The sequence below is a fragment of the Episyrphus balteatus genome, chromosome 2, assembly GCF_945859705.1.
Source record: "Episyrphus balteatus chromosome 2, idEpiBalt1.1, whole genome shotgun sequence".
NCBI classification, from domain to species: domain Eukaryota; kingdom Metazoa; phylum Arthropoda; class Insecta; order Diptera; family Syrphidae; genus Episyrphus; species Episyrphus balteatus.
In genome coordinates, this window is record NC_079135.1 from 121,918,105 (window position 1) to 121,945,563 (window position 27,459).

General features: G+C 32.5%; 2 protein-coding genes across 2 annotated transcripts in view; both read left to right on the forward strand.

Annotated features, from left to right (window-relative positions):
- Positions 1–3,634, forward strand: part of LOC129909015 (neprilysin-1) — a 38,480-nt gene extending 34,846 nt beyond the window's left edge. The window contains exons 5-9 of the mRNA XM_055985929.1: positions 616–1,619; positions 2,386–2,548; positions 2,622–2,741; positions 2,827–3,023; positions 3,112–3,634. Of these exons, the coding sequence (XP_055841904.1) occupies positions 616–1,619; positions 2,386–2,548; positions 2,622–2,741; positions 2,827–3,023; positions 3,112–3,384 (1,757 nt within the window). The 3' untranslated portion in view covers positions 3,385–3,634. The remainder of the gene's footprint in view (positions 1–615; positions 1,620–2,385; positions 2,549–2,621; positions 2,742–2,826; positions 3,024–3,111) is intronic.
- A 5,456-nt stretch (positions 3,635–9,090) lies between these two features.
- On the forward strand, positions 9,091–26,399 carry LOC129912668 (probable tyrosyl-DNA phosphodiesterase). The gene is made up of 8 exons (XM_055991023.1): positions 9,091–9,224; positions 9,287–9,367; positions 9,432–9,691; positions 9,749–10,016; positions 10,075–10,177; positions 25,044–25,433; positions 25,492–26,077; positions 26,144–26,399. Exons 1-8 carry the CDS (start codon positions 9,212–9,214, stop codon positions 26,273–26,275), a joined length of 1,833 nt encoding a protein of 610 aa, XP_055846998.1. The 5' UTR covers positions 9,091–9,211; the 3' UTR covers positions 26,276–26,399.
- The last annotated feature ends 1,060 nt before the right edge of the window (positions 26,400–27,459 follow it).

The window sequence follows — 27,459 nt, forward strand, 5'->3', positions numbered from 1 at the left end:
TTTTCTTAAAATTTTTAGGCAAGGCTGCAAAGACAGGGATTTGTATAACAGTTGTTTGTTGGTTGGTAATTTTAACCAACCAATATTTATTTTCTTGGCCATAAATAATTTCCTTAAAGCTATATTTTGAGACTTAGTAACCACCTGACAACATAGTAATGGAGTTTGTATAACAGTTTTTTTTCCCCCAAATTATGCAATCCCGCTGCAACAAGAATTTTCGCTGTTGACTGTTGTTATAACAACGAGAAACACTTCTGATATACCGTGACTTATATAAAGATAAATTGGTAAAACTGTTATACAAAATTGCACACTGTTATAATGGCTCGAATTGAACAGTCGCAATCAGTTTTATAAAAAATTGTCTTATCAATAATACTCGTTTTTTAAATATTATCCTTTAAAACTGTTATACTTTGCTCATTAACAGTGTTGAAATACTTGCGTACACTGCTGGCATCTCTCTAGTGAGTCGATTACTTCTAACTCCTCCAAAGTGCTTAAAACAATTTATTCTTTCGATAGCAATAATCTGTTATAACTGTTATAAATTGTAGTCAATATCATTCGAAACAGCAATTCTATAAACAATTTTCTTTCTTTTTAACACAGCTCAAATACGAAAAGTTGGCGAAGGAAAGCTTAAAGAAGTTCTCAAATCACTTGGCGGTTGGCCAGTTATTGAGAAAAATTGGACTCCACCAAATATCACAATGGAACATTTAATTGGTACACTTCGAGGTGAATATAATGAACCTGTACTGATAGAACTTTATGTTGGTGCGGACGATAAAAATTCATCAGTTCATATACTTCAAATTGATCAATTAACACTGGCATTACCTTCAAGAGATTATTACTTAAAGTCGAGTAGTGAACATGATTTAAAAGCCTATCACAAATACATGACCAAAACAGCGATATTGCTCGGAGCAAATCCCGAGACAGCAAGTAGAGAGCTTGAAGATGTTTTAGATTTTGAAGTTCTTTTAGCTAATGCCACTTTGCCAGAGGCCGATAGACATGATACTAGCGCCATCTATAAGAAAATCACTTTGAATGAACTTCAAAAACAAATTCCACAATTAAATTGGACAGATTATTTGCAAACAACGGTTGGCAAAGATTTGAAACTCAAAGAGAATGAGGAAATTGTAAGCTATGCAATGCCCTATCTTGTTGATATGGGCAGGATTCTTGCAAATGCCGATAAGCGAGTTGTGCATAATTATGTTATATGGCGATTGGTAATGTCAATAATGACACATATGATTGATGAATACCAACGAGAACGGGTTGAGTTTCGAAAGATCTTGCTAGGTATTCAATCGGAAAGAGTTCGATGGTCACAATGTGTGGAATGGACTAACAAGAAATTGGGTATGGCTGTGGGAGCTTTATTTATAAGAGATAATTTCAATCAAGACAGTAAAGAGACAGCTTTGGAAATGATTCGAACAATTCGTGAAGCTTTTAATGAACTTTTAGCTGAAAATATTTGGATGGATGATGAAACTAGAGCGGTAGCGAAGGAAAAAGCTGATACGATGAATGAACGAATAGGCTATCCGGAGATTTTGACCGATGGGAACGAATTGGAAAAGGAATATGAAAATGTGAGTAGAGTTTAAATACATTCTGTTTCTGTTCTGAATTAGTGACATTTTTGATATTTTTCTGGGTTCAAGATGCCCGAAGTTGTATTTAGAAAAAAATGTTCCACATGGTTTCTATTCCGTTTCGTTCTAGTAACTATGTAAACGCTTTTCTTCTGTTAGACTTTTTATGTTTGTTTTAGGTGTGTAATTAAACATCAAACTAATTTATTTTTTGTTTATAAAATACTCAAGAGATTTAATAAAACTTAACGATGAATAAAGGCTTTCACGTCTTTTGCAAGAGGACGCTGCAGTCATTAAGGGTCTGTTTAGAACTTTTATATTTGTTTTGGGTGTATAATTTAACATCTATCTTATTTATTTTTTATTTATATAACACTCAAGAAATTAAATAAAACTTAACGAAGAATAAAGGCTTTCGCGTCTTCTGCAAGAGGACCCTGCAGTCAATAAGGGTCCGCTTAGACCTTTTATATTTGTTTTGGGTGTGTAATTTAACATCAAACTGTTTTTTTTTTTATATTTATTAAACACTCGAGAAATTTTATAAAACTTAACGAAGGATAAAGCCTTTCGCGTCTTCTGCAAGAAGACGCATTAGTCATAAAGGGTCGCTTATAACTTTTATATTTATTTTGGGTGTGTAATTTAACATCAAAATGATTTATTTTTTATTTTTTAAACACTCAAGAAATTTAATAAAACTTAACGAAAGATTTCAAATCATTTTAAAACAAATAAAAAACATGATTCTTTCCCACAGCTTACAATAATTCCAGACAATTTCATGGACAACGTATTACACATACTCAAATGGGACTCTGATCGAAATTTACAACTTCTTCGGAAGCCTGTCGACAAAGACAAGTGGGCCACAGAACCTGCAGTTGTCAATGCATTTTACAATCCCAATAAAAATGACATCGGTAGGTGAAACACTTGACTTTTTTTGCAAATAAAAAACTCTTGTATATCCATCCTCTTTTACTTTTTAAACAGTTTTCCCAGCCGGAATTCTTCAACCACTTTTTTACAGTCAAAACTTTCCAAAATCCCTTAACTATGGTGGCATTGGAGTTGTTATTGGCCATGAAATTACTCATGGATTCGATGACAAAGGTAAGAAGTGTACTTCCCAGACTGGAAAAAAAACAATAAATCTCTATGACATGATTCTGTTTTTTTTTTTTTCAAAACCTCCCAGGTCGACAGTTTGATAAAGACGGCAACATGATGCAGTGGTGGAATAATGCCACAATTGAGGCATTCCGTGAACGAGCACAATGCATCATTGACCAATATTCCAAATATAAAATCGATGAAGTTGGCATGTACATGAATGGAAGGATGACACAAGGCGAGAACATTGCTGACAATGGTGGACTTAAGCAGGCATTTAGGGTAAACCACCTTTTGAATTTTTTATTGAGTTGATATCGTCTGAGTGGGTTTTTATTGTTTTTTCTTGTAAATTTCTCCCCTTTTGTAGGCCTACCGGAAATGGGTAAAACGTCATGGAGCCGAATCTAACCTTCCTGGTCTCAATCTCAGTCATGATCAACTATTTTTCCTCAACTATGCTCAAATTTGGTGCGGTTCAATGCGTCCAGAAGACGCTCTAACGAAAATTCGTTCATCAGTTCATTCACCTGGTTTCATAAGAGTTCTTGGACCACTCTCGAATTCGGTGGATTTTGCTAGTGCGTACAGATGTCCGCTTGGATCGCCTATGAATCCAATTGAAAAATGTAGCGTGTGGTAGATGCATGCTAAATACTAAAATTTTAAGATTTCTTTTTTTTTTAAGAAAAAAATATTAAATTATTTAATTAAAATTTAAATTAAGATTAATTTTGTATAAAAGTAGATATTTATTATTATTACTCTTTTTATTTTTTTAAATTAACCTCATTTCTCTTATTAATAAGATAAAATTGAATATGAACATAAAATGTTCTTTGTTTTTAGAACTAAAATTGTTTAACAGCATTAATTTAATATAAAACAAATTTTCTTGCTAATTTAGTTAAAATAATAATTATTATAATCTAATATTTAACAAAAAACATTATTAAGACTAGGTAAATATTTTTAATTGCATACATATAAAATCATTAATAATATCACAAAATGTACAAATTATTAATCCATTCGTAGCTTAACATCAAAACAAAAACAACAACAACAAGTACTTAAAATAAAAATTCATTGCATACTTTGTATATAATAAATAAAATTTTAAATGCTGGAATAAATAAATTTAAACAGAAAAATCTAATAGGCATTTTTGTCATCGATGGTTATCGAAAATTAATTTTAAGATTCAAGCACTTACCTGTCAATAGTGTCTCAATAATTTTTTTGAACTGGTTTTTATATTGTATTACAAATTAAAATCAGAAATGTTTTTGATACTTTTTTTTTAAGGGATTGGTACACGGAGAAAAAAGACAACATAGAATTATCCCGCCTTAATTTAAGCGGATTTCTGCATGTTTTTTTTGCTACTTAGATGACTTCCGTCTTAAATTAAGGTGACAAATCACATTAAATTCTTGAATGTGCAAATAAGATGATCTCCCACTTAATTTAAGCGAGAGATTATCTTATTTGTATGTGGAAACATTTAATTAAAAAAAAGAATTGGCGTCCACTGCGGATCGAACCTTCAACTGTTGGGTCACTAGGCAAGTGCCTTACCATCGTACTATCTTACTGTTGGAAATGAATATGATAAACTGCAATTAAAGACACACTTTAGACGATAACTTTAAATTTTTTTCTTTTTCAAAAGAAGAAGAAGTTCACATTAAATTTAACTGAGTTTAAGTAGAATCACCTTATTTCAAGCGGATAAGGGGGTGAAATTTTATTTGCGCATCATCTTCTTTTAAGGTGCCCTTTATTTTCTCCGTGTACGATTGATCGCAAACTAAAATCTCACATAACAAGCGGGCCAATATCTCCAGTTGATTTTGAACACTATGAACAACTAATAGTCTAAGAGCCCACAGCAAATTTTGGGAGTGGAGGTATAACCAAAATGTGAGTATGCAGTTTTATAGCCTTATGCCTTCTTATAACGAATTCAAAAGTCTGGCAGCTTTAAATCGCGGCTTTTTATTGTTTTCAAGGGGCTGAAAAATGCGAGTTTTCCAATTCATATAAGTAGGCTAAATTCACACTTTTTCATATTTTCTATACAGCAACCCTGTCATTTTCCCTAAGCCTGAAGACATCAATCTTGACGATGCGATTAATAGAATTCAAGATATAAGCTTTTTAAGCGGCTTTGTTTTGGAGACTTTTCTGTTAAATTTTTTGTTTGTTATTTTGAACTCAAAACTCTCCACGATGAGAGTTGATATGGGTTAGTTAAAAAACCTTATATCTTGATTTTTATTTGTCGTATCACCGAGATTGAGGTATTGAGGCTTAGGGGAAATGACAGAGCATCATTCCTTTTATTCAGAATGTGAATTTTTGCTTCCTTAGCCTTCTCACATTAATTGTAAAACTTGCGTTGTTTAACCCCCCGAAAAACATATAAAGCAGTGATTTAAAACTGCCAGACTTTCGAATACGTCATTAGAAGGCATAAGGCTATACAACTGCATACTCACATTTTGGTTATACCTCCACTCCCAAAATTTGGTGTGGGCTCTCGGTCTATAACAAAGGCGTAAAATAAATAAATATTTTATTTCAATGCGATATTATAAATTTCGAGATTTTATGTCGTTTTCTATTGACGAATCTCAGAATGAGATTTGTGAATTTGACAGCTGAAAGGGGGGGTGAAGAGGGGAAATAGTGGACAAATCTCAGATTTCATGATCTATTTGCGTCCTGAGATTCAAAAAAATGACAAAAAAATGATTCTGATTCTGATTCTGGATTTTTATCAAGATTCACGCATACAAACACACGCACTTTCACACACACTCCTCTGTTTGACATTTGCCTGAACATTTGTTGTTGTTTTATTTTTTTTATACGCACAGATTTCGCACACAATTACAAAACTAGATTTCATATTCTATTTGCAGTGGAAAATCTGAGAATTTTACACAAAAATCTCAAAAGTCAATAGAAAACGACATTAGTGTGCGAGATTAAAATGTTGCAAGCTTTCGATATGCGAGATTTTGAAATTGCGAGATTTCGATTTACCTAAGAGATTTCATAATGCGAGATTTGAACATTCGAGATTTTAAAATGCGATCAATCGTACCCAACCACTTTTTTATTCGCGCCCATGGATTCAAGGCTTAGTATAAGTAGGTTTGCAGATCGATCTAAATTTTACTAAGATGTGGGTATTCACTTCAAAAACGAGTGATGAATATTACTTGCTAAACAATGTCGTCATGGATACTGATACAGTTATTGGAAAAGAAAATTTTTGTAGTTTGGAACTGAGCATGCGCAAATCTTCGGGCTAAAAATCTCAGCTAAATTTTAGCTCGGCTAAAATCTGTAAATGATTTTGTATGTTTTGTAGCTAAAATTTGTTGCAATCTGTGTAATAGGCTCAATATGCATAATTACATACTCAAATAACGTATAACAAAGTTTTCTGGTGCAAAACCAACATTTTCAAAATGTTTAATCCACAATTCCTGTTTAGGCACTCTGTGCCCCTGTTCTATAACCTTATAATTGGTGATAAAAATTTTGAACGTCTCCAAAATCTATTTATTTCTTAAAGAAAGCAATTCTTTCAAATTAAGAATTTATGAATTAAGAAATTAAGATTTTAAACGAAATTTAATTTATTTTGATGAGATAAAATGGATTTTTAAGTCCTTCGAAAATGTTATCGCCAATAACAAAAGTTACAGAGGGGCACTGGAACTTTGTGTAGTTTTGTAGATTAAAAAAAAAAAAAATAGAAATATTTAGGTATGTTTTAGGTAGAAGGTAGAACCCAAACAGAACTTTTCTTCGTACCTCCAACACTACAAAATTTCAAAGTTGAGGGGAAGCGATTTAAACTGTTTTATTGAATTTCAGAATAAGTGAATACTATAGAGTGAAACTAATCGAAAACGACATATAAGCAAACTTTATATCAACTCGAGCCGAGACCCAACATGGATTAAACAAATAGGTACGTCAAATGAACATGTTTGTCCTCGACATAATCTTCCTGTTATCTGCGTCTATGAACATTTCTGCATTCGTGGTTATCAAATATTGTGTGTCCTTCTCTTTATGCATTAAAACTAATTGTATTCATGTATCGTGTGTTTTATTTACATTTCTGCATGCCAGATGTTTGTAATCTACTTTTAAAATGTGCTATCCAATGTGTTTATAACTTAAACTTTATAAAAATACCACGATCTCTGAACACACCCATGGAATTTGTGGAAGGTGGAACGTGTAGAAATTAGAGATGAGCTAAGTCGTGATTTTTCAATCACAGATATACCTGTGACTGTGATTTTGAATTCACGGTGATTGTAACCTGTGATTTTTAATCGTGATTTCAATTTTTTTTATGAAAATCCCAAAAAAAAAATTACACGTAGCATTATTAACGTTTGTATTTTCCAATATACACATTTCTTTACGATTTTTCACGTAGGAAGTACTAAAGAAGCTCAAATACGAGTGTATTTGAAACAAAGGAGCTGATTTTACGAGGAAAACTCCTGATTTGAGCAAACAGATCCGCGATTTACAAAAGCCATCCGTGATTATACTGGGGAAAACATTATTTTGTCTAAGCGACTCTTGATTTTACGGGAGAAATTTATTATTTCACGGGAAAAGTAACGTTGAAAACCCTTATTTTGATCAGGGCAACCTGCAATTTCACAGCAAATATTCGCGGCCAAACCGTGATTCTTCTGGAGCCATATGTGATTGTAAGGGGTAAACAAAACATTAATTTTTCCGAACGTGCGTGAATTCCGGTAAAAACAATTCACATTTACACAAGAACTGTTGAAAAGTTGTTTTGGGAAAAATCACAGGTTATAATTTCCAATGCACTTGTGTAAATTCCGATAAAAACAATTCACGTTTACACAGGAACTGTTGCAAAAGCTATTTATTTCCAAGGTCAAAAGTAATTTTCAATGCATTTTCGTGAATTTAGCTTTAAGGCTTGGCCACACCGGAGGGTATGCGGTATAGCGGTAACGATATTTGTACTAAAAAAATTCCACACCTGAACGTTGATGTGTCAGTTTGGAATTTTTTTTCATACAAGTACCCTCACCGCTACCCGTACCGCTACCGCATACCCTCCAGTGTGGCCAAGCCTTTAAATTTACGTTTCCATAAGAATTGGTGCAAAAGTTATTTTGCACAAAATCACGGGTTTAAAAAAAATCCTTAACATTTGCGTGAATCTCGGTCAAAACAATTCACGTTTACAAAAGAATTATTGCAAGAGTTGTTTTGCGAAAAATCACAGGTTAAAAAAAATTGGAAGCAAATGCGTGAGTTCCAGTCAAACCACTTCACGTTTAATAAAGAACTGTTAAAAAGTTGTTTTGCGAAAAATCACAGGTCAAAAAAAGATCCAAAGCATTTGCGTGAATTCCGTCAGTACAATTCACGTTTACAAAAGAACTGTTGCAAAAGTTGTGAAAAATAACAGGTTAAAAAATTCAAAAGAATTTGCGTGAATTGCAGTCAAACCAATAAACGTTCAAACAAGAACTGCTAAAAAGTTGTTTTGGAAAAAATCACGGGTTAAAAAAAATTCCAAAGCAATTGCGTGAATTCCAGTCAAACCAATTCACGTTTAAGCCTGGTACGCTGTTCGCGCTAAATTTTAGCCGAGATAAAATTCCCATACAAGTTATCGATAATTTGTATGGGATCCATTTTAGCTCGGCTAAAAATTTTCTATAATGTGTATGGGAGCTAAATAATAAAGAACTGTTGCAAAAGCTGTTTTGAAAAATCGCAGGTTATAATTTGAATTTCCAATGCACTTGTGTAAACGTGAATTATTTTACGTGGAATTCACAAAAGCGCATTGAAAATGACTTTTGACCTGTGATATTGAAAAAAAAATAACTTTTTACAACAGTTCTAGCATAAAAGGGAATTGTTTTGAACCCGCAAATGCACTTAAATTTACTTTTGACAAAAAATTTTGCCTCACTTCTAGTGTTAAGTTCAAACAAAGAGATCTTTTTTATGATTGATCTATGTGAGAGAAATCACGCCATAACCTAAACAAACTTTTGTCGAAAATGACATTCAGGGAAAATGCTCTATTTGTGCTAAGTGCGAACTGTAAAGTAAAAAGTGAATTTCCAATTCACGGTTAAGGTAATCACAGGTTATTTGAAGACTGTTCACAGGTAGTGATTGTGATTTGTCAATCACAGGTTAAAAATCACAGGTCGTGATTTTTTGCTCATCTCTAGTAGAAATGTCATTTTCAAAAATTGTTGTTTTGTTTTGTTTTGTATTTCCCCTTCATCCAAAATCAAATTTCACCATAGTATCTCCCGGTCCCGTTCCCGATACAAAAAAAAAAACATTTTGATTTTTGAGTAGTTGAAATATATTTTGTTGATTCTGAAAAAATAATTTGAAATTGTTTTAATTTGGCCGAAATGACTTCAAAAAGTACAAAATAAAATTTAAAAATAAACCATCGTACATTTTAATCCATTTATTTTTTCTCCAAGGACCTACCAAAGTCTGTCAATATGCTGAAAATTGTTATCGCAAAAATCCAATTCATTTTGGAGAATTTGCACATCCGCATCGTAAGCAAATAAAAATAAGTACATTTTTGCAATTTTTATAATAAATTTGAATTTTATTTTGTAGTCGATGATATCTACGATAAAGGATTTAATGAATCAACTGGAGAATATACAATTCCAGATAGATTGTTGATGTCCAAAGATGTGATTTTGCTTCAGCTGAAATTGCTGGAGAAATTATTTCCAAAAGCAAAGGGTTCCACAAAAAAAACTTCAGGTGAAACGCCGACAACGTGTAAAACAGCAAAGGAAAAGCCTGCTGAAAGAATTGTCGAAGGAGGAGGATATGTTTTAGGATCTTCCAAAACAGAACCTTCAAAAATGGTGAGCTGACTTATTTTTTGTATCAAAGGGTTCCATTTTTTTTTTCTTCTTGAGTAGAAATCAGATGATGGTAAATTTTCACGTGGACGCAGTCCACAACCTGTTGCTGGCACTTCAAAGGCAGCCACAACCTCAACAACTGATGGATCGAATCTTTCAAAGAAACCAAAAATTAATCGAGACATCAAAGATTACATTCCAGTTGTATTACCAAAAGGACAAGCGGCAGCTAAATTGGAGAAAGCTGCTCCTTATAATATGTTCCTTACGGCTATTACCAATTCGAAGCCTACTCATAGTGAGCCATTGACAATAACTCTTCAAGGTAAGTTTTCAAGTGGGTATGTGTTCTTAATTGTGTGATTTTTAAATTTTGTTCGTAGAAATTCTTGATGAAAGTTTGGGAGAAATTGAAATGTCTCTTCAGATCAATTTCATGGTAGACATTGGTTGGCTTCTGGGTCACTATTATTTTGCAGGAATACTGTGAGTATAAATATTTTTAAAGTTTTAAAATCAAAATATGAGTAATTACCGAGTAGAAAGGTAGGCCCTCAATATGAATAGCGAATATAACATGCGACTGAATGCATTTAATTTTTTTCCGAAAATCTTTATCTTTGTTACATCGAAATACTAATTAGTGGAGTCAAATTAGCTTTATACCTCGGAATCCAGGGAAAGTCGATGCATCTGAAAAACGAGTATATGGCTGCATTATAAAAGGGTCAAATAAGAAAGTTAAAAAAAAAAAATTCACCGCTCTCGATTACAACAGTTTTTATGGACCGTTAACTGTCATTCCGTATGCAAGCGTCAATCGGATTTGCTGTCTCATTTTAGATTTTGATCAAACTTTGTAGGGATGTTCTCTAGGACTGTAAGGAAGCAAATCCGTGATGATTTAATTTTAAGTTGCGTGGTTTCCCCGCTACCCGCATTCGAACTTTTTCAGAAGGTCATTTTTATGTTATTATAGCTTTGCGTCTACTAAAGATATCTTTTTGTTTGAAACGCCATTTTAAAGCTTAAGAGTATTAATTTTTGAATATAAACTCCTGCTCAAAATTAACGCACACTTTTTTTTTCTTTAGTTATACCCCTGCATCTTGTTTGAAATGGCTTTAAAATTATTTGTTGTATTTTTTTGTGTTTGCTTATTGTTTAGCAAGTCAGAAAAATGCTAAATTGCAACAATATTATTAGCCAAAAAAAAGATAAACCAAATTTAGCAATTCAAGGTCTGAAAACTGATATTAAAATAATTTTTGTTTTTTAAGAAAAAAAATTTAAAAAAATGGAAACGCGTGACAGTTCTTTCCAATAATTTTTTTCAATACTTGGCATTGTCTCCTGTAGCGCATATGGTAATTTGGAGTCGTCTATTCATTCTACGAATTAAGTTTTGAAGGTTTTGTTGTAACTTTTCTTTCACTGCAGTTTTCTGTTAATCAAGAATGCTTGGAGGTGGAATTCGGCCGCAAATGCATTTTTTTCAACATTTCCTAGACATGTTCTATTGAATTTACATCCGGATATCTGTGTGGTCAATTCAAAGGTGGCACATTTTAATTATGAAGATATTCTCAAACCACTCTAGCATGCATTATCGTGCATCAGACTGATTTGTGGACCAAATCTATGGGTGATTGGAACCGCATGCTGTTCGAGAATATCAGCCAAGTATCTTTGGGTACTTAAATTAGGTCTAGAAGATCTCACTAACTCCGTAGGTGTTGTGAAGCAGAGTTTACTCCATGAAAATTTATGACTCATCTCTAAAAGGTTCGCGGGTTGACAGATAGACTTCAGCATACCTCTCCAAATCTTCCCCACAAACATTTTATTCCATACCTTCAATTTAAGCTAATTCCTGTCTTATTTGAGAAAATAACCACGATATTGTGAGATAAAGTAATAGTAGGAATTTTTTGTAAAATAAATATGATGTGCGTTAAATTTGAGCAGGAGTGTATATTAAAAAATTACGTAATAATTATCCCTGAATTAAAAATAATTTTTGAAAAACTGGTAATTTTGCTGATTTTTCATGGTTTTTGACTGGCTCCGGAACCTTGGCTATTATATGTAGGAAGCTTATACTTACCAAATATTAAATATAGATATTTTTCAACAAAATAAATCTAAAATGAACTCGATGGCTGTACTCCTTATGCAAAAATTTTAAGTTCAAAGTTTTGAGTTTTTTGAAAAAATATTTTTTTATACCATGATTTTTTACGATTTGACTAAAGATAGAAACATGAAACTAACAGTGTGCTAAGTTGAAACTTTTAACTTTAAGTCCTCTAAATAAAATTGTGTTATTTTCATATCTTCTTAGTGTACCGCTTGTTTGAAAATTCGCAAAAATGCTAAAAAGCCAAAAAAAAAACCCTACTTAAGGCTATGATTGCACTATGTTTGGCATAAGATAGAAGCATGAAATTAATAGTATATTTAGTTCGTACTCTTAGCTTAACACACTGTAAGTTTCACATTTCTTCGTTTAGTCAAATCGTAGAAAATGACAGTATAAAAATTAGCTTTTTTAAAATACTCAATACTTTGAACTTAAAATTTTTACATAAGGAGTACAGCCATTGAGTTCATTTTAGATTTATTTTGTTGAAAAATATCTATATTTAATATTTGGTAAGTATAAGCTTCCTACATATAATAGCCAAGGTTCTGGAGCCAGTCAAAAACCATAAAAAATCAGCAAAATTACCAGTTTTTCAAAAATTATTTTTAATTCAGGGATAATTATTACGTAATTTTTTAATATATATTCAAAAATTACTACTCTTAAGCTTTAAAATGGCGTTTCAAACAAAAAGATATCTTTAGTAGACGCAAAGCTATAATAACATAAAAATGACCTTCTGAAAAAGTTCGAATGCGGGTAGCGGGGAAACCACGCAACTTAAAATTAAATCATCACGGATTTGCTTCCTTACAGTCCTAGAGAACATCCCTACAAAGTTTGATCAAAATCTAAAATGAGACAGCAATTCCGATTGACGCTTGCATACGGAATGACAGTTAACGGTCCATAAAAACTGTTGTAATCGAGAGCGGTGAATTTTTTTTTTTTAACTTTCTTATTTGACCCTTTTATAATGCAGCCCTATACTCGTTTTTCAGATGCATCGACTTTCCCTGGATTCCGAGATTTTACAAATTTTATGTCTAATTTGACTCGACTAAATGTATGGTTTATTTCTGCTACAATGAAAACAAGTATGACCTTTCTTTTTAAATAAAGTTTAATCTTCTTCGTTGGCTAAAGGTCTTGTTTTGGTTCTATCTTATCTTCTGTGTCGACGTTTCACGTGTACTTACACGCTTCTTCAGGACTAAGAAAAATAATTCTAGAAAATTCTAAAAACGTATAGAATAAATACTTATCTTGAATCCTCTAATGAACCCAATTGATTGCAGTTAAAGGTTTCTTTAGGTTATTTTGTCTCCCTTCAATATTTTGAAAATCAATAAAAAATGTCTTGAAAAAGACGTTTTTATTATAAATTTTTTGAGTTGATAATTAACTCAATTTGATAAGAAAAATTTTTGAATTTCTTATCAAATAATTAAAATCAATTCAATTTCAATTTAAGTTTATTGAGACTTTCTTTTTTTTAACATTTGATTTATAAAAGTAGTAAAACTTATACTAGGTTTTGTTGCTGACTTGGAATTGGTCTAGCTCATACATACAAATTTTTATAAAAATATTTACATTATCTTTTGAAAAAGTAATAAATAACTAGACTAGTTACATATGTGTTTAAATGTTGCTCAGGGCATTTTTTAGAATGTACATATTGTGATTGGGTACTTAAAACTAGATAAAAAAATTAACAAATTAACAAGAGGCAGATATCGACTCGTGCCAAAAAGGACACAAAAGTCCCCTCATTGACACGAGTCGATAAATGCATCATACCACAAAAGGTATTACATAAGTTTTCATTATACATGGTATAGAGTTTAGTTAAATAAAGCAAAAGGTTTTGAATATTTCATAAAATTTGTACATTGTTCATTTAATTAAATAAAGCAAATAATTTAGAATTTTCATAAAGTTTATAAATTTGTACATTATTTAAAAACTTTTTTGAGATCTGGAATTGTTCAAGTGTGTTAACATTTTAATTAAAAAAAAAAGCCATAAAAAGTGTTTGAATGAGTTGAGTTCCATCTATTAGCCTCTATATACATTTGGATTGCCCCTCCCATAGAAGTCAGAGAGGAATTCGTTGTCATGAAGTTGGAATAATTGGGAAGACGAGGGGTTCACCAAGCTAATTGGAGATGCATAATACCTATCTTCAATGGCAAATTCAATATTAGCTGTATATACATTTCTAATCAGGGGGTTGTCATGATAACTAAAAGAACGTATTTGACTCGCCATATATGATAGCGTTTTTATACCATTTTCCACCTGGTCGTCTATGTTTGTTTATACAGAATCTTAAGACATATCTTTCGAATATTTGAAGTTCTTTAGCTACAGTTGGAGAAATTTTAAACCATGAAATGAAGCCGTATGAAAGGATAGGTCTGATAAGTGTTTTATATAGGAGGAGTTTGGTACTTCCACAAAGGAAGATCTGAAGAGGAATTTAAGCTGAGCTGCTGCAGCTTTACTTTTATTAAGAGCAATACGAGCGTGGTGGTTCATTCTAAGTCTCTCATGGAAGTTAATTCCAAGATATTTTATCTGTTTTTTAAGTGGGATCAGATTTCCATTAATAAAAAGTTTGAGTTGCTTGCTTTCTCTCACTGCTAAGTGATGACCACGAGGGGAAGCGTTTCTAAAACAAATCAACTCGCTTTTTTGATAATTGATGGATATGCCCCAGTGGTTAAAGTAGTCGACAAGTCTTTCGACATGACTTTTAATAAAATTTAAGGCATCGTGGGGTCTTTCAGAAGAGGCAAAGATAACCGTATCGTCTGCGTATTGTATGCTTTGTGAATGTCCGAATGAAGAGGGTAAATCATGAATGAAGATATTGTATAAAAAGGGGCCCAAGAAGGAACCTTGAGGGATCCCGGCGAAAATTTGAATAGCTTCTGAAAAGGTCGAACCAATTTTGACTTTAAAAGATCTATTTGACAGGAAATTAGAAATGATTTTTATTGAGTTAGTTGGAGAATTCAGGGAAATCATTTTGGAAATAAGGCCATCATGCCACACTGAATCGAATGCTTTTTTTAAGTCCAATGAGCAAGTGACAGTACACTCTCTTTTCCGAAGGTTTTCAAGAAACAAGGTACATGATGGCGTGTTCCGTAGAGTGGAATTTCTTAAACCCAAATTGGGTGTTTGGAATGATGTTATTATCTTGGCAAAAGGTTTCGATTTGTCTGTATATAGCTCTGTCAAGAATTTTCCCTAAGTTGGAAAGAAGTGAAATTGGTCTAAAATTTTCAATATCATTGGAAGAACCTTTTTTCTTGATTGGCAGAAGGATAGCCTCTTTCCACATATTCGGGAAGTAGAAATTATTTAGGCAATTGTTAATGATAATAGTCAAAAATTTTAAAATTGAATTACAACATTTTTTTAAAAAGAAATTTGAAATTTTGTCAGGACCAGAAGATTTTTTATTGTTTAAACTCATGATTGTTGATTTGATAAAGTCAGTAGAAACAAATTCACTAGAAGATTGAAGATCAGACTTGTTAGTAATTGAAAAGAAAGAAATAGTTGGATTATTATTCCAAGCTAAAAATGCATTTTTTTAAGTAGCTATTTCAACAGCAGTGACCGGATTGATACGAATATTTTGATTTGAATACAGATCAGTGAAAAAATTTTGAAAAGTGATTACTTTTTCGGAATCAGTGGAAAGAGTGCTGTTTCTGAATACAATTGGAATTTCAGATGGATTAGATTTATTTTTACGGCCAGTTATTTGATTTATTTCTTTAAAAACCATAGGTGAGGGTTTAAGGTTTCGAAGTCTGGTTTTAAAAAAGTTTTTATGTTTTGAAATTTTGATAATTAAAAACGTCTTTTTCAAGACATTTTTTATTAATAGGTGTGTTTTTTTGTTTATCTACAGTAGCGAGCAAAAAAAATGCAAACGAAAAAGGTTAAAAGAGTTTTACATGATAACTAAGTCATTTTACATCGTTATGCTACCAAATTTGGAACACAATATTGAAAATGTTTTATTTTCACGAAACAGAGTCGATTTGTGGAATATCTTACTTCAAGACAATTATTTGGTCAAAAGTCTGCCTAAATATGCGTTTTTAGCCGAGCAAAAAAAATGCAAATGTGTAAAAAACAATAAAGTATAATGATTTATTCATATTTTTTGTTTATGTTTTTGGTTTTTTAGGTTCATATTTTATTAATATTTTGTTGGGAACTCTTTATTTAAAACAAAGGCGCGGATTTTTTGGTATTGAGTCTATTAAAGACTATCATAAATTTTATGGTATTTGTTCACATTCTGATCAAATTTGCTCCATCAGAACTTTGCATTTTGAATGCTTTCGCTTTCTAATCACCCGATCTACAAGATCCTACAAATTTTCTGTGGTATTGGGGTCTGAAGATCGTGTTAGACACTTCAGAACAGCGAAATTGGTCATTTTCAAAAAGCTTTTTTCTAACCGGCTGGTGTTTTTGGTGTCATTATCTTGTGTAAACAAGCTATTTTTGAGGCCAAACTTTGCGCAAGACGACCGGAAAAAAAACCTTACAAAATTTCAATTAATACCAGAAAGCGGTTTGATTTCGCGAAGTGCCATATGCATTGGACAAGTGAAAAAGTGAGGTACAATTTTTTTGAGCAATGAGAGCAAGTTCAACTTGTTCTTGTCAGATGGCTTTCACTGTCTGTGAAGGCCTCTAGGATATCGATATAACCCTATTTATCAAGTTCCTGCTATTAAACACGGAGGAGGTGTGGGGTAAGTATAAAATACTCATGAAAAGAAATTAATAGTAAGTTTTTGTTTAGGGTTTGTTTTCTCGAGAAGTGTGTCACTTGTGCCAAATGAAAAGAATAAATCGGATGAATGCAGAAATGTGCAAGGACATTGTGGAAACCCATATGTTCCACATTATTAGTCCAATATCCCCGAAAACAGCTTGTTTACATAAGATAATGACCCCAAAAACACCAGCCGGTTAGAAAAAAGCTTTTTGAAAATGACCAATTTCGCTGTTCTGAAGTGTCTAACGCGATCTTCAGACCCCAATACCACAGAAAATTTGTAGGATCTTGTAGATCGGGTGATTAGAAAGCGAAAGCATTCAAAATGCAAAGTTCTGATGGAGCAAATTTGATCAGAATGTGAACAAATACCATAAAATTTATGATAGTCTTTAATAGACTCAATACCAAAAAAATCCGCGCCTTTGTTTTAAATAAAGAGTTCCCAACAAAATATTAATAAAATATGAACCTAAAAAACCAAAAACATAAACAAAAAATATGAATAAATCATTATACTTTATTGTTTTTTACACATTTGCATTTTTTTTGCTCGGCTAAAAACGCATATTTAGGCAGACTTTTGACCAAATAATTGTCTTGAAGTAAGATATTCCACAAATCGACTCTGTTTCGTGAAAATAAAACATTTTCAATATTGTGTGCCAAATTTGGTAGCATAACGATGTAAAATGACTTAGTTATCATGTAAAACTCTTTTCACCTTTTTCGTTTGCATTTTTTTTGCTCGCTACTGTATATAGATTTTGTGCAAAAAAACGACATCGGGAGTTTTGAAATCCATGCAAACATTTGGCACCACTGTACATACACTTTGGCAGCTGTCTGTCAAAAATGTTGCTTGTTTGTTTTTTTTTTTTTTATTTTAACTCCGAAGTGGGAAGGCCATTACATCCATGTTGGATGCAAAAAATTTTTTTCACAAAAAAACAAAAACCATTTGTATAGCCTTGGCATCCATGTTGGATTAAAAAAAAAAATTTTTGACAAAAACCAAAAATCATTGGTATATTTTTAGCTACATTTTAAGACCATAACCATTAAGATTAGTTGCGTCGTTCTTGTGTTATAAGCGTTTGTAGGTAGCCATATTGAATTTTATTTCGATTTTGTAAAAATCAAACGTGGAAACTTTTTTATTTTTATTTCTAACTTTTCGAAAAAACTTTGGTAATTTGCCACGACGACGACGACGACGGTCAAGAGCGCCAACAAAGGGGCGGAGCCAAAAAGCTCTTCTATCGGCTGCAATCGGCCGAAGGCCGATGATTAGCAATGCCATGATCAGCGAGCTTTTTGGCTCCGCCCCTTTGTTGGCGCTCTTGACCGTCGTCGTCGTCGTCGTGGCAAATTGTTTTATTATTTTTACCGTGCATATTAAATTATATTTAGGCAAATTGTACTATTTTTAAATTCGAATTAGTATATAAGGTGTAATTTATTTGCATGCAATGTTCAAATGTTTTCTAACAGTGACACAGACTCAAGTGATTCTAGTGTTTGTTCATATAATTATTCTATAAGTTCATATAATAATGGCACCAACAACAAAAAAGGTAACAATTCGCGATCCAGTTCCATTGAGAGAGGATATGGACGAGAACTCAATGCAGGTATGTATTAATTAATGTATAAATATTTCTCAGTGTCTTTACTCTATATATATATTTTGCATAGGTAATATCATCGGAAAACGAAGAGGATCGTCATTCGGAATTTCCGAATCGTCAGGAATTAAACGATTCCGAGCAGCTGGTTCATCATCCGAACACACAAGCAGTGGAGGAAACAATAGCGAAGGAGAAAAGGAGGAAAAGGAAGCAGAACGAATCTGGAATAATGATGGACGACGACAACATCAACAACAATATTCTGAAGAAAAAGAAGAAATTGGACATCGAAGAAGAATTGAAGAAGGCGAGTACATTAGAAGAGAGTTCGACTCACATATGTCTGCTCTCTTTGGTTATAATAATATGGACCAAGGAGTTTCTCCTTCATATTATTCCTACATTAGAGATTTTGATATCTCTCTCCTTGAAGGAGAAACAGTACGAAGCCAAGAGATATTTACATATGTTGATGGACTCCCTCCGACATGTACAGAAAACACTCGTGATCCAAAAGAAAGAATTAGGCAAGTGTTCCTTAAAGAATTTAGTTACAATTCTCTTAAACAGCGAGTGGTCCACGATGTTTTTGGAACAAAACATGACGATGGAAACATCCAATTGGATCACCAACGAATATGTGGAAAATTTTCAGGGTCCATCCTCATCATCTCACATCACGGGAATCACATCCACGTCATCCACGACTGTAACTACTCCAACAATTCCTGTCGATGTGCGTTCACAAGTTGCATCGAAGAATTTATCACTCGAAGATTCGCTAGACGAGTTATTCCAAGTTGGAAGTTCACGCTCGAACATTGGATCAATCTCGCAATCTATTTGCAGAAAAATCCCAGGAAGTACCTGTACTTTAACATCGCCCGGAGAACGTGGTTACCAAGTAGTGAAGCTAGATGTCTACGATTTTTCGAAGATCTCGAAGAAGCCGAAGACGGATTGGTGGAAGGAAGCGAATTATCGTTCAACCTTTTTAACACAATCTCCTTTGGATCCCAATTATCAACTAGTAATGAAATTACTAGTTGCTGTAACGAATCAAATCAACAAGATACCGGGTGTAAAAAAAGAGGAAAGGGAGACAAAATAATTGATTTTCTAAAAGATCATCCGACTGCTCCCACAAGTCATATATTAAATACTTCTATGTGGCTGTCGTCTGAGTTTCGGTTTTACGATTTAAATTCAACATTGATTAAAAACTGTGTTAAAATTATGAACAATTATATTAATAATTTAACTTTTCAGGAACTTTATTTATATTTGAAATCAATAGAACCACAAAATTTAATTTTCAATGCACCTGTGGGAAATATACACAATTATTATTTTGCAATTAATGATTCAATTAAAATTCTTGAAGAGATTTTAGATTTTCAATTTAATAATAATAAAAATCAAATTCTAAAATTTTTAACAAACTTATATAAAATCATTGATAAAAAAGTTCCCAAAAAAAATACTTTGTTCATATTGTCACCGCCTAATGCGGGAAAAAATTTTTTTTTCGATACATTTGTACATTTTTGTTTAAATTTCGGACAAGTTGGCAATTTCAATCGATATTGTGCTTTTCCCCTTATGGAATGTGTAGATAAAAGAATTATTTTATGGAACGAACCCTTATTGGAATCATCAGCAACAGAAACATTGAAAATGTTATTCGGAGGAGATACAGTTGCAGCTAAGGTAAAATACTCCAATGATGCTGTAATTATGCGAACACCTATAATTGTATTGAGTAATAATGATGTCTTCCCCAAAGATCGTGCTTTTCGATCTAGAATGTATACATATCAATGGCGACCTTATAAAAATTTAAAAAGTTACAAAAAAAAACCACATCCTTTGTCAAGTTATTATTTATTGAAAAAATATAATATTATTTAATAATAAAAGAAAAAAATTACAATTTCATGTGTTTTGCTTTTTTTACTACTTCATAATCATCTTCATTGTCCCCATCATCGTTATCATCATCATCATTATTTTCAAGTAGTTTAATTTTGCCATTTTCGTCATCTGTTACACCGAACAATGTTTGACCATCGGTATATGCACGATCATAGTTTGCACAAAATCTCACTTCCAATGGCCAGCTAACGCTTGTTCCTTTGCCAAAGGCCGATGAAATATTACATTTAATTTGAATAGAACAATCAACTTTCCAATAACATGCACTATTTAAATAACTAATTGTTTCTTCGTTTGGTTTCAATTGTGGAGTTGCAATAATTCCAACATGTAATTGTGGTTGTGTATCATATCCAAATCCACCACTAAGCGGATGATAAGTGCCATAGGATTCAATTGTTCTTGCATACACATCATTTATATTATTTATAATAATTGGAGTTGTAGAAACTTTTCCCATACCAATATCTCCTGGTATGGGTTTAGAGCCGCCCGTAAAAAATTGCAACACATGACTATGGGGCCTAGTTTTTGTGGAATGTACTTTATATTTTTGTCTTGTATGTGGAACGAAATGTTCTTTTCCACGTTTAATAAAACCACTTTTAGGCTTGTATTCATAATTTGCAATTGGAGTGCCCACTGCTTGATTAATTAGAAATTGATGAACTTGTTCATCCATTCTGACACTGCCCTTATTATGGACAATATATTGTGGAAATTTTTTCTCGTCGGGATTTATTTCTCGATTCCATTCATGAATAAAATATTGTTCAATGGCTTGTGGTACACATAGGGCATTAGATTTTACATGCTTGTAATATTTTTCGTATATTTCTTTTACATTTATATTTTCCACGTCTGTAACTTTCATGGGATCTGATCCTGCAGAAGTGTACTTTACATTTTTTCCATAAAATTTTTTATTCATACCTTCTACAACTAAACCAATAGGTACATATTCTGAGGTCGCAGTCCCGGATATTGATGCTCCAACATCAAAAGCTGTCCGAGTACCTAAAGGTGTAACTTGACAAGTAACTTTAAGTACTTCTGCAGTAGTTGGCAACATATCAAATTCGGCTTCACTCAGATAAAATGGTATAAAATCTACAGGAATCAATGCCAGTGGTGTAGTTATTTGATCAATTGAATCTGATGTTTGAATATTTTCTGTACTGTAACCGTAACTTATTAATATTTTACTTTTTGAAAATTTCATATAATTGTTTTTACAAGGCGTGCTTGGTCTTATCCATGTGATACCTGAAGTAACGGAATCTCCACTTCCGGTTGCACTCGACCTTGCGCCCGTAGTCGGTCCACGACTCGAACCACTTTGTTGATCAATATTTTCTTGTACATCAACATCCATAATAGAATTAGAGTTATTATTAATATAATTAGGATTTTCAATGAATGTAGAATCGAGTTCAATAGGTCTATCAGTATCACTATCTGACTCAGGTCTGGGTCGTTTGGCGGAGGGTTCGTTATCGGTATTGGAGCTTGATGTAGCATCAAAATCACGCTTCAAAGCTTGGTAATGATATCCACCTACTTTATAACTGTCATAAATTTGTTTACAAATTAGTGCTTTATTTTTAAATTCTGCATAACTTCTAAATCCACTATCGGGATTGTCTTTTATATTAGCCCACTCTTGTGAAAAATGTCTTTCTCGTGCAGCATATACTAATTGAGGAAATGTTCTTTTTGACATATTTGTCGTTGTTGGATATCGTACACCAAATACACTTTCGAAACCATATTTAAGTGATAAACCGATTATTCCCGTTAATTCTGCTAATGAACCGTTTTTTTTGTAATCCTTTATAAATGACGAAATAGCTTGCCGGTCGGCTTCTCTTATTTCTTCTTTAGTTGTTGCTAATTCGTATTCCAAATCGTGTATTAATGCATCAAAATCTACATCATCTACCGGTTCGTCGTCTTTATAAATTGTATTGCCCGGTCCTAAATAATTATGTCCCGGATACGTATAGCCGTCTTTGCCAAATATCAATACCATACTAATAATAAATTTATTTCATTGATCTATTAATATATTCTTCGAATTGCGTTATAAATAAATATTAACAATGTTAAATTATTACAATGTAGTTACATTGTAATGAATTGATTTAAATTTTCAATTTGTGTGGTAAAAATAATAAAACAATTTGCCACGACGACGACGACGACGGTCAAGAGCGCCAACAAAGGGGCGGAGCCAAAAAGCTCGCTGATCATGGCACTGCTAATCATCGGCCTTCGGCCGATTGCAGCCGATAGAAGAGCTTTTTGGCTCCGCCCCTTTGTTAAGACTTTTATCTGAAAAGTGCATTGCGTATATACCGAAATATTAACATTTCAATGCAACTATGTCAAACAAATTTTTGATAATTTTTTTCTATGAGAGCTTTTTTCAAACCTTATTTTCTTCGTTTTTTTTTTTTTTTGTTAATATTTTCAGATATGTATTTCTGTATGAACACAACAATTAAACTACCTTGGCACTACTGTTTTTATCGAGAGAAAGTAAAATCTGGATAATTATCTGGATTTTTCAAAAATCTATACAGATAAAGTTTTTGTTGTTTTTAACACGTAAATTGTTTCGATTTCAAAAATCTCGATGTCGTTTTTTTGCACAAAATCTATATAGATAAACAAAAAAACACACCTAATATTTTTATTATTTTTTTTGGGCAGTAACTGCCGTTCTGAAGCTTCTAGAATGTGAATAAAATTATAAATAAAGTCATGAGTGAAAACTATTTTAATTATTATGTAAATTCATGGTATTCGCTAAACTGGAAAGTCAGGGAACCCAATTTTGGTCAAGGAATGTCAGGGAATTTGGAAAGCAGTCCGGGGTTTTTTTTTCTATCATTTTTTTTTTTAAATTCGCTGGAGAAAAACAAATACATTATTCATGTGTTATTAATCACCGCATTGCACGTTACTTTTAACGATAAACTTCTTAGAGCTGTGAATAAATATGAAAAATATGTTATTTGCTTTAATGACTCACTAAATAAAGTAGCTCAAAAAGGACAAAACGTCGTTTGTTACTTGGATGAAACGAGAGGCATGGTTAATCAATATGTAGAAAGCGAATTTGTGTTCTTTTGCAAATCCGAAGATATTTCATGGTATCCGCTAAACTAAAAAGACGTCTGATGGGGGTAAGGCCGTGGTTAAAATGTCTGGGACAAATTTATTTTTTGTTTTTTTTCAAGAGGCATTTGCTTTACTCTTATCTGAAAATGCATTTCAGAATTTCAGTGACGTCTGGCAAGGGTAATGCTCTGGTCTGAGACCGAACTTTTTGAAATGAAGGTATCGCCCTCTATCGGCTCTATATGAATTAAAGTGTTTATAAACTCGACACAAAAATTGAGAAAATGCATTTTTCAATTCCCCATAAACCATAGAATGCCTTAAAATAAACCTGCGAGACTTTCGAATTCTTTATCAGGACGCTAATAATTACAAATAAATGTAACCCATTTTTGTTTATACCTCCACTCCCAAAATCTGCTGTAGGCTTTTAGACTATTACTTCATCTTAATATATCTCGGGCAGTAAAAATATATCGCAAAGATTTTTTAACAGGTCTTGAACAAAGGAAAATAGTTCTTATAGAACCGTTGTGATTTATATTTAAAAAAAAATTTCTTAAAAGTATAACCTCAAAAGCAGTAAAACAACGTTTTTTTTGCATTTTCTAACGGTTATATTTCAACAACGGGATTAAATCGGATATTTCGGACTTCGGATTCGAGTTCAGCATATCAAAAACCTATAGAAAAATATAGTTTAGTCTTGGCATTAAAAACCTTGTAGGCTTGTGTTGTCAAAGTAAGCGTTTTCTTAAAACATTGCTAAGTGCTATCAACTTTGCAGATAAAGCGTAACTTAGTAGAACAATTTTTTTTTTCTTAGAATAAACAAATTCTTAGAACCACCCCTTAAATTTTCCCTTCTTTCCATCTTATTACGGGACCCCTGTATAGAAACATTTTAAGACTTCGTAAATAGAGCGTTATATTGGTATTCGTACTACGCTACAGTTTAGCAATCATCGCACCAAATAAATTAATTCGATTTCGAGAGCTTTTTTTTATGCTCTATAAAATTCTCATACCAAAAACGAAATGAGATATCTAAAACTGTATTTAATTTTTAGAAATATTTTTCAAACAGCTAAATCTTGATTCAATATGAGACAAACACATGTTTTGGTTATATTTTCTTTAACAATATACCAGTGATTACAGTTTTTGGACATATTAAACTTTCTTCTTCGTTTCCCAAGCTGCTGCGACAAAAGAATCATCCTTCATTTTTACAAACTATGCCTTTCTACCGTGCATCGATCATTGCCATTTTTTACCTTTTTAAAAATCAGCACTTGATATCTGCAGGAAACGATTTTCAAACCGTTTAACTTCTTCATTTTAATTCCCCTCTAGTATCGTCGTGCGTTTAAAAGCGGAGCCTAAGTTATTCATGGAGGCATTTTTATATTCTCAAGTCCATGTAAATATTAATAAAAGGACGAGTGTTGTTCCGATTATGTCAATATTTTGGACACATTAAACCGACTCGAAGGATGGTGCCTTTGTTTATAAAATGATGTGAAGTATATTCCATGACTGCCTTTTAATTCAGTTTTGGAAACTGAAACGCGAATTTTGTATTCTATTCAAAATTTTCGGGAACCAATGAATAGTCTATATCGTTATTAGCTGTGATGTACTCTGTGTTGTCTAACTTAACTGAACATACGTACAATTTTTCATATTTTATAGAGAAAAGCCTTTAATTGTACTCTATGGAGATGAAACACCTGAGCTGAAAACAATTTCGCAGCATAAACCTCAAGTGACAGCTATAAAAGTAAATATGCCAACACCATTTGCTACCTCTCACACAAAGATGATGTTATTTGGCTATAAAGATGGTTCTATGCGTGTGGTAATATCGACAGCAAATATGTACGAGGACGACTGGCATAATCGAACCCAAGGACTGTGGATCAGTCCCAAACTTCCAGCACTGCCCGAAGGTTGCGATACATCGATTGGGGAAAGTAAGACAAATTTCCGTTCGGATTTGATGTTCTATCTTGTCGAATACAAGTTACCAAAATTACAGCCATGGATGGCTAGGATAAGAAAAACAGATTTCAGTGAAATTAAGTTAGTGACTTTGTTGTTTAAATATTTACTTATCTCCATTACTATGGAATTTTTTCAGTGTGTATCTGATAGCATCAGTACCAGGAGGCCATCGTGAAGGTAATCGTGGCCATCCATGGGGTCATGCTCGTCTCGGTCAGGTGCTATCAAATACTTGCGCTCCGATAGATGAAAATTGTCCAATAGTTTGCCAAAGCTCATCCATTGGCAGTCTCGGACCCAACGTTTCAGCATGGATACAAAATGATTTCCTAAATAGTCTGCGCAAAGACTTGAAACCTCTTGGCTTGCGCAGGATTCCACAATTTAAAATGATTTATCCCAGCTATGGAAATGTTAAAAATAGTCACGATGATTTACTAGGTGGAGGTTGTTTGCCCTATGGCAAAAATGTCGATGACAAACAGCCTTGGCTGAGAGAGCATTTGCATCAATGGAAGTCGAAAGCACGACACAGGTCTCAAGCCATGCCACATATCAAAAGTTATACTCGGTGGTCAGATGAGGGGGTTTATTGGTTTGTTCTTACTTCGGCCAATTTATCAAAAGCCGCATGGGGAGCTTTTAATAAAAATACTAATATGGGACAATGCCTAAGGATAGCTAACTTTGAAGCAGGAGTTCTATTTGTACCAAAAGTTATGGTATGTGTGGAAACCATCATAATAAGTATAGGAATTTTTTAATTTTGGAATTTATTTTTCTTTTAGATTGGAGAAAATACATTCCCAATGAATACAAGTAGGAACGGGGTACCGCCATTCCCAATGCCATATGATGTTCCTCTCACCAAATATGGTCCTGATGATAAACCATTCCTAATGGACTATTTAAGGGCTTAATTTAGTATAAATTTGTTTGCGAAGTTTTTGTTTTGTGCTTGAAATTTTTTTTTATTATTTTGTGCGTAAAATGTCAGTATATTACAAGTTAATGTTATGGGGATCTATTTTTACATTAAAAATACATTAAAAATAAAAAAGTACCTTGGTATAAAGAAAAATAAATAAAATAATTAGTTGTTTTCTCAATTTTTTTCAATAAAAGATCATAGATTCATATGAGTCAACTCTGAACTAAAAAAAATCTCAGAAAACAACAGCAACAACAATGAATAAATTAGTTAAAACTTTTTTATAAACGTAATGATTATGGTAAAATCGAACTCGATATAAACATTGCATTACGATTATAGAGAATGCGAAAAAAGTAGATCTCGTAATTCTGACTGCCCGTCTTTCTGTCTGCCTCTATCTCGAACTGCAGCTTGAACAACTGAAACGATTTATTTTGATTTAAAAAATTTTGATTTAAAAAAAAAAGTACTGCGACATAAAAGTTCCTAATTTTGATATTAAAAAATATTTTTTGGACCGTTGTTAACGGTACCTCTCATAGAACCGTTTTCTTGATTTCTGATTTTCTCGTAAACGGCATAAGTGCTAAAATTAAGAAAAATTTGAAAAAAAATTATTTTTTTTTTAAATTATTTAATTTTTTTTTTGTTTAAATTTTTTGAAAATAGATGGATGATTTTTTTTGTAACTTTGTTTCGATTAATAATTCCTATTTTTTTAAACAACTCTAACGATTTAAAAAAAATTCCCTAAAATTTAAAAATCTTTGTATTTTTGTATTTTTTTGTATTTATTGAATTAAAATATAACTTAATATTAAGATTATACATCTTTTAGTTAATTAAGCCTTGAAATTGGAAAATTTTACAATTAAATTAAAATTATTATTAAAAAAAAATTAAAATTTAGAAAAAAAAGCAATAATAAAAGAGAAAATAGAAAGAGAGAGAGAGAGAGAATAGAAAAGAGTATTTGTATTTTAAGCAACTTTTAACATAGGAGCAAGTACGTGCGACCCAGTCGTGTATTTTCTACTAGCAGATGAAAAATTTCTAACCAGAAAAAAAGTAAGGAAAGAACCAAGTACGGATCGCCGATCTTATTGCACTTTGTCTTGCATTACCATAAACATCGATACACGTATGTAGCAGGTCGTAGTTACTGCATTC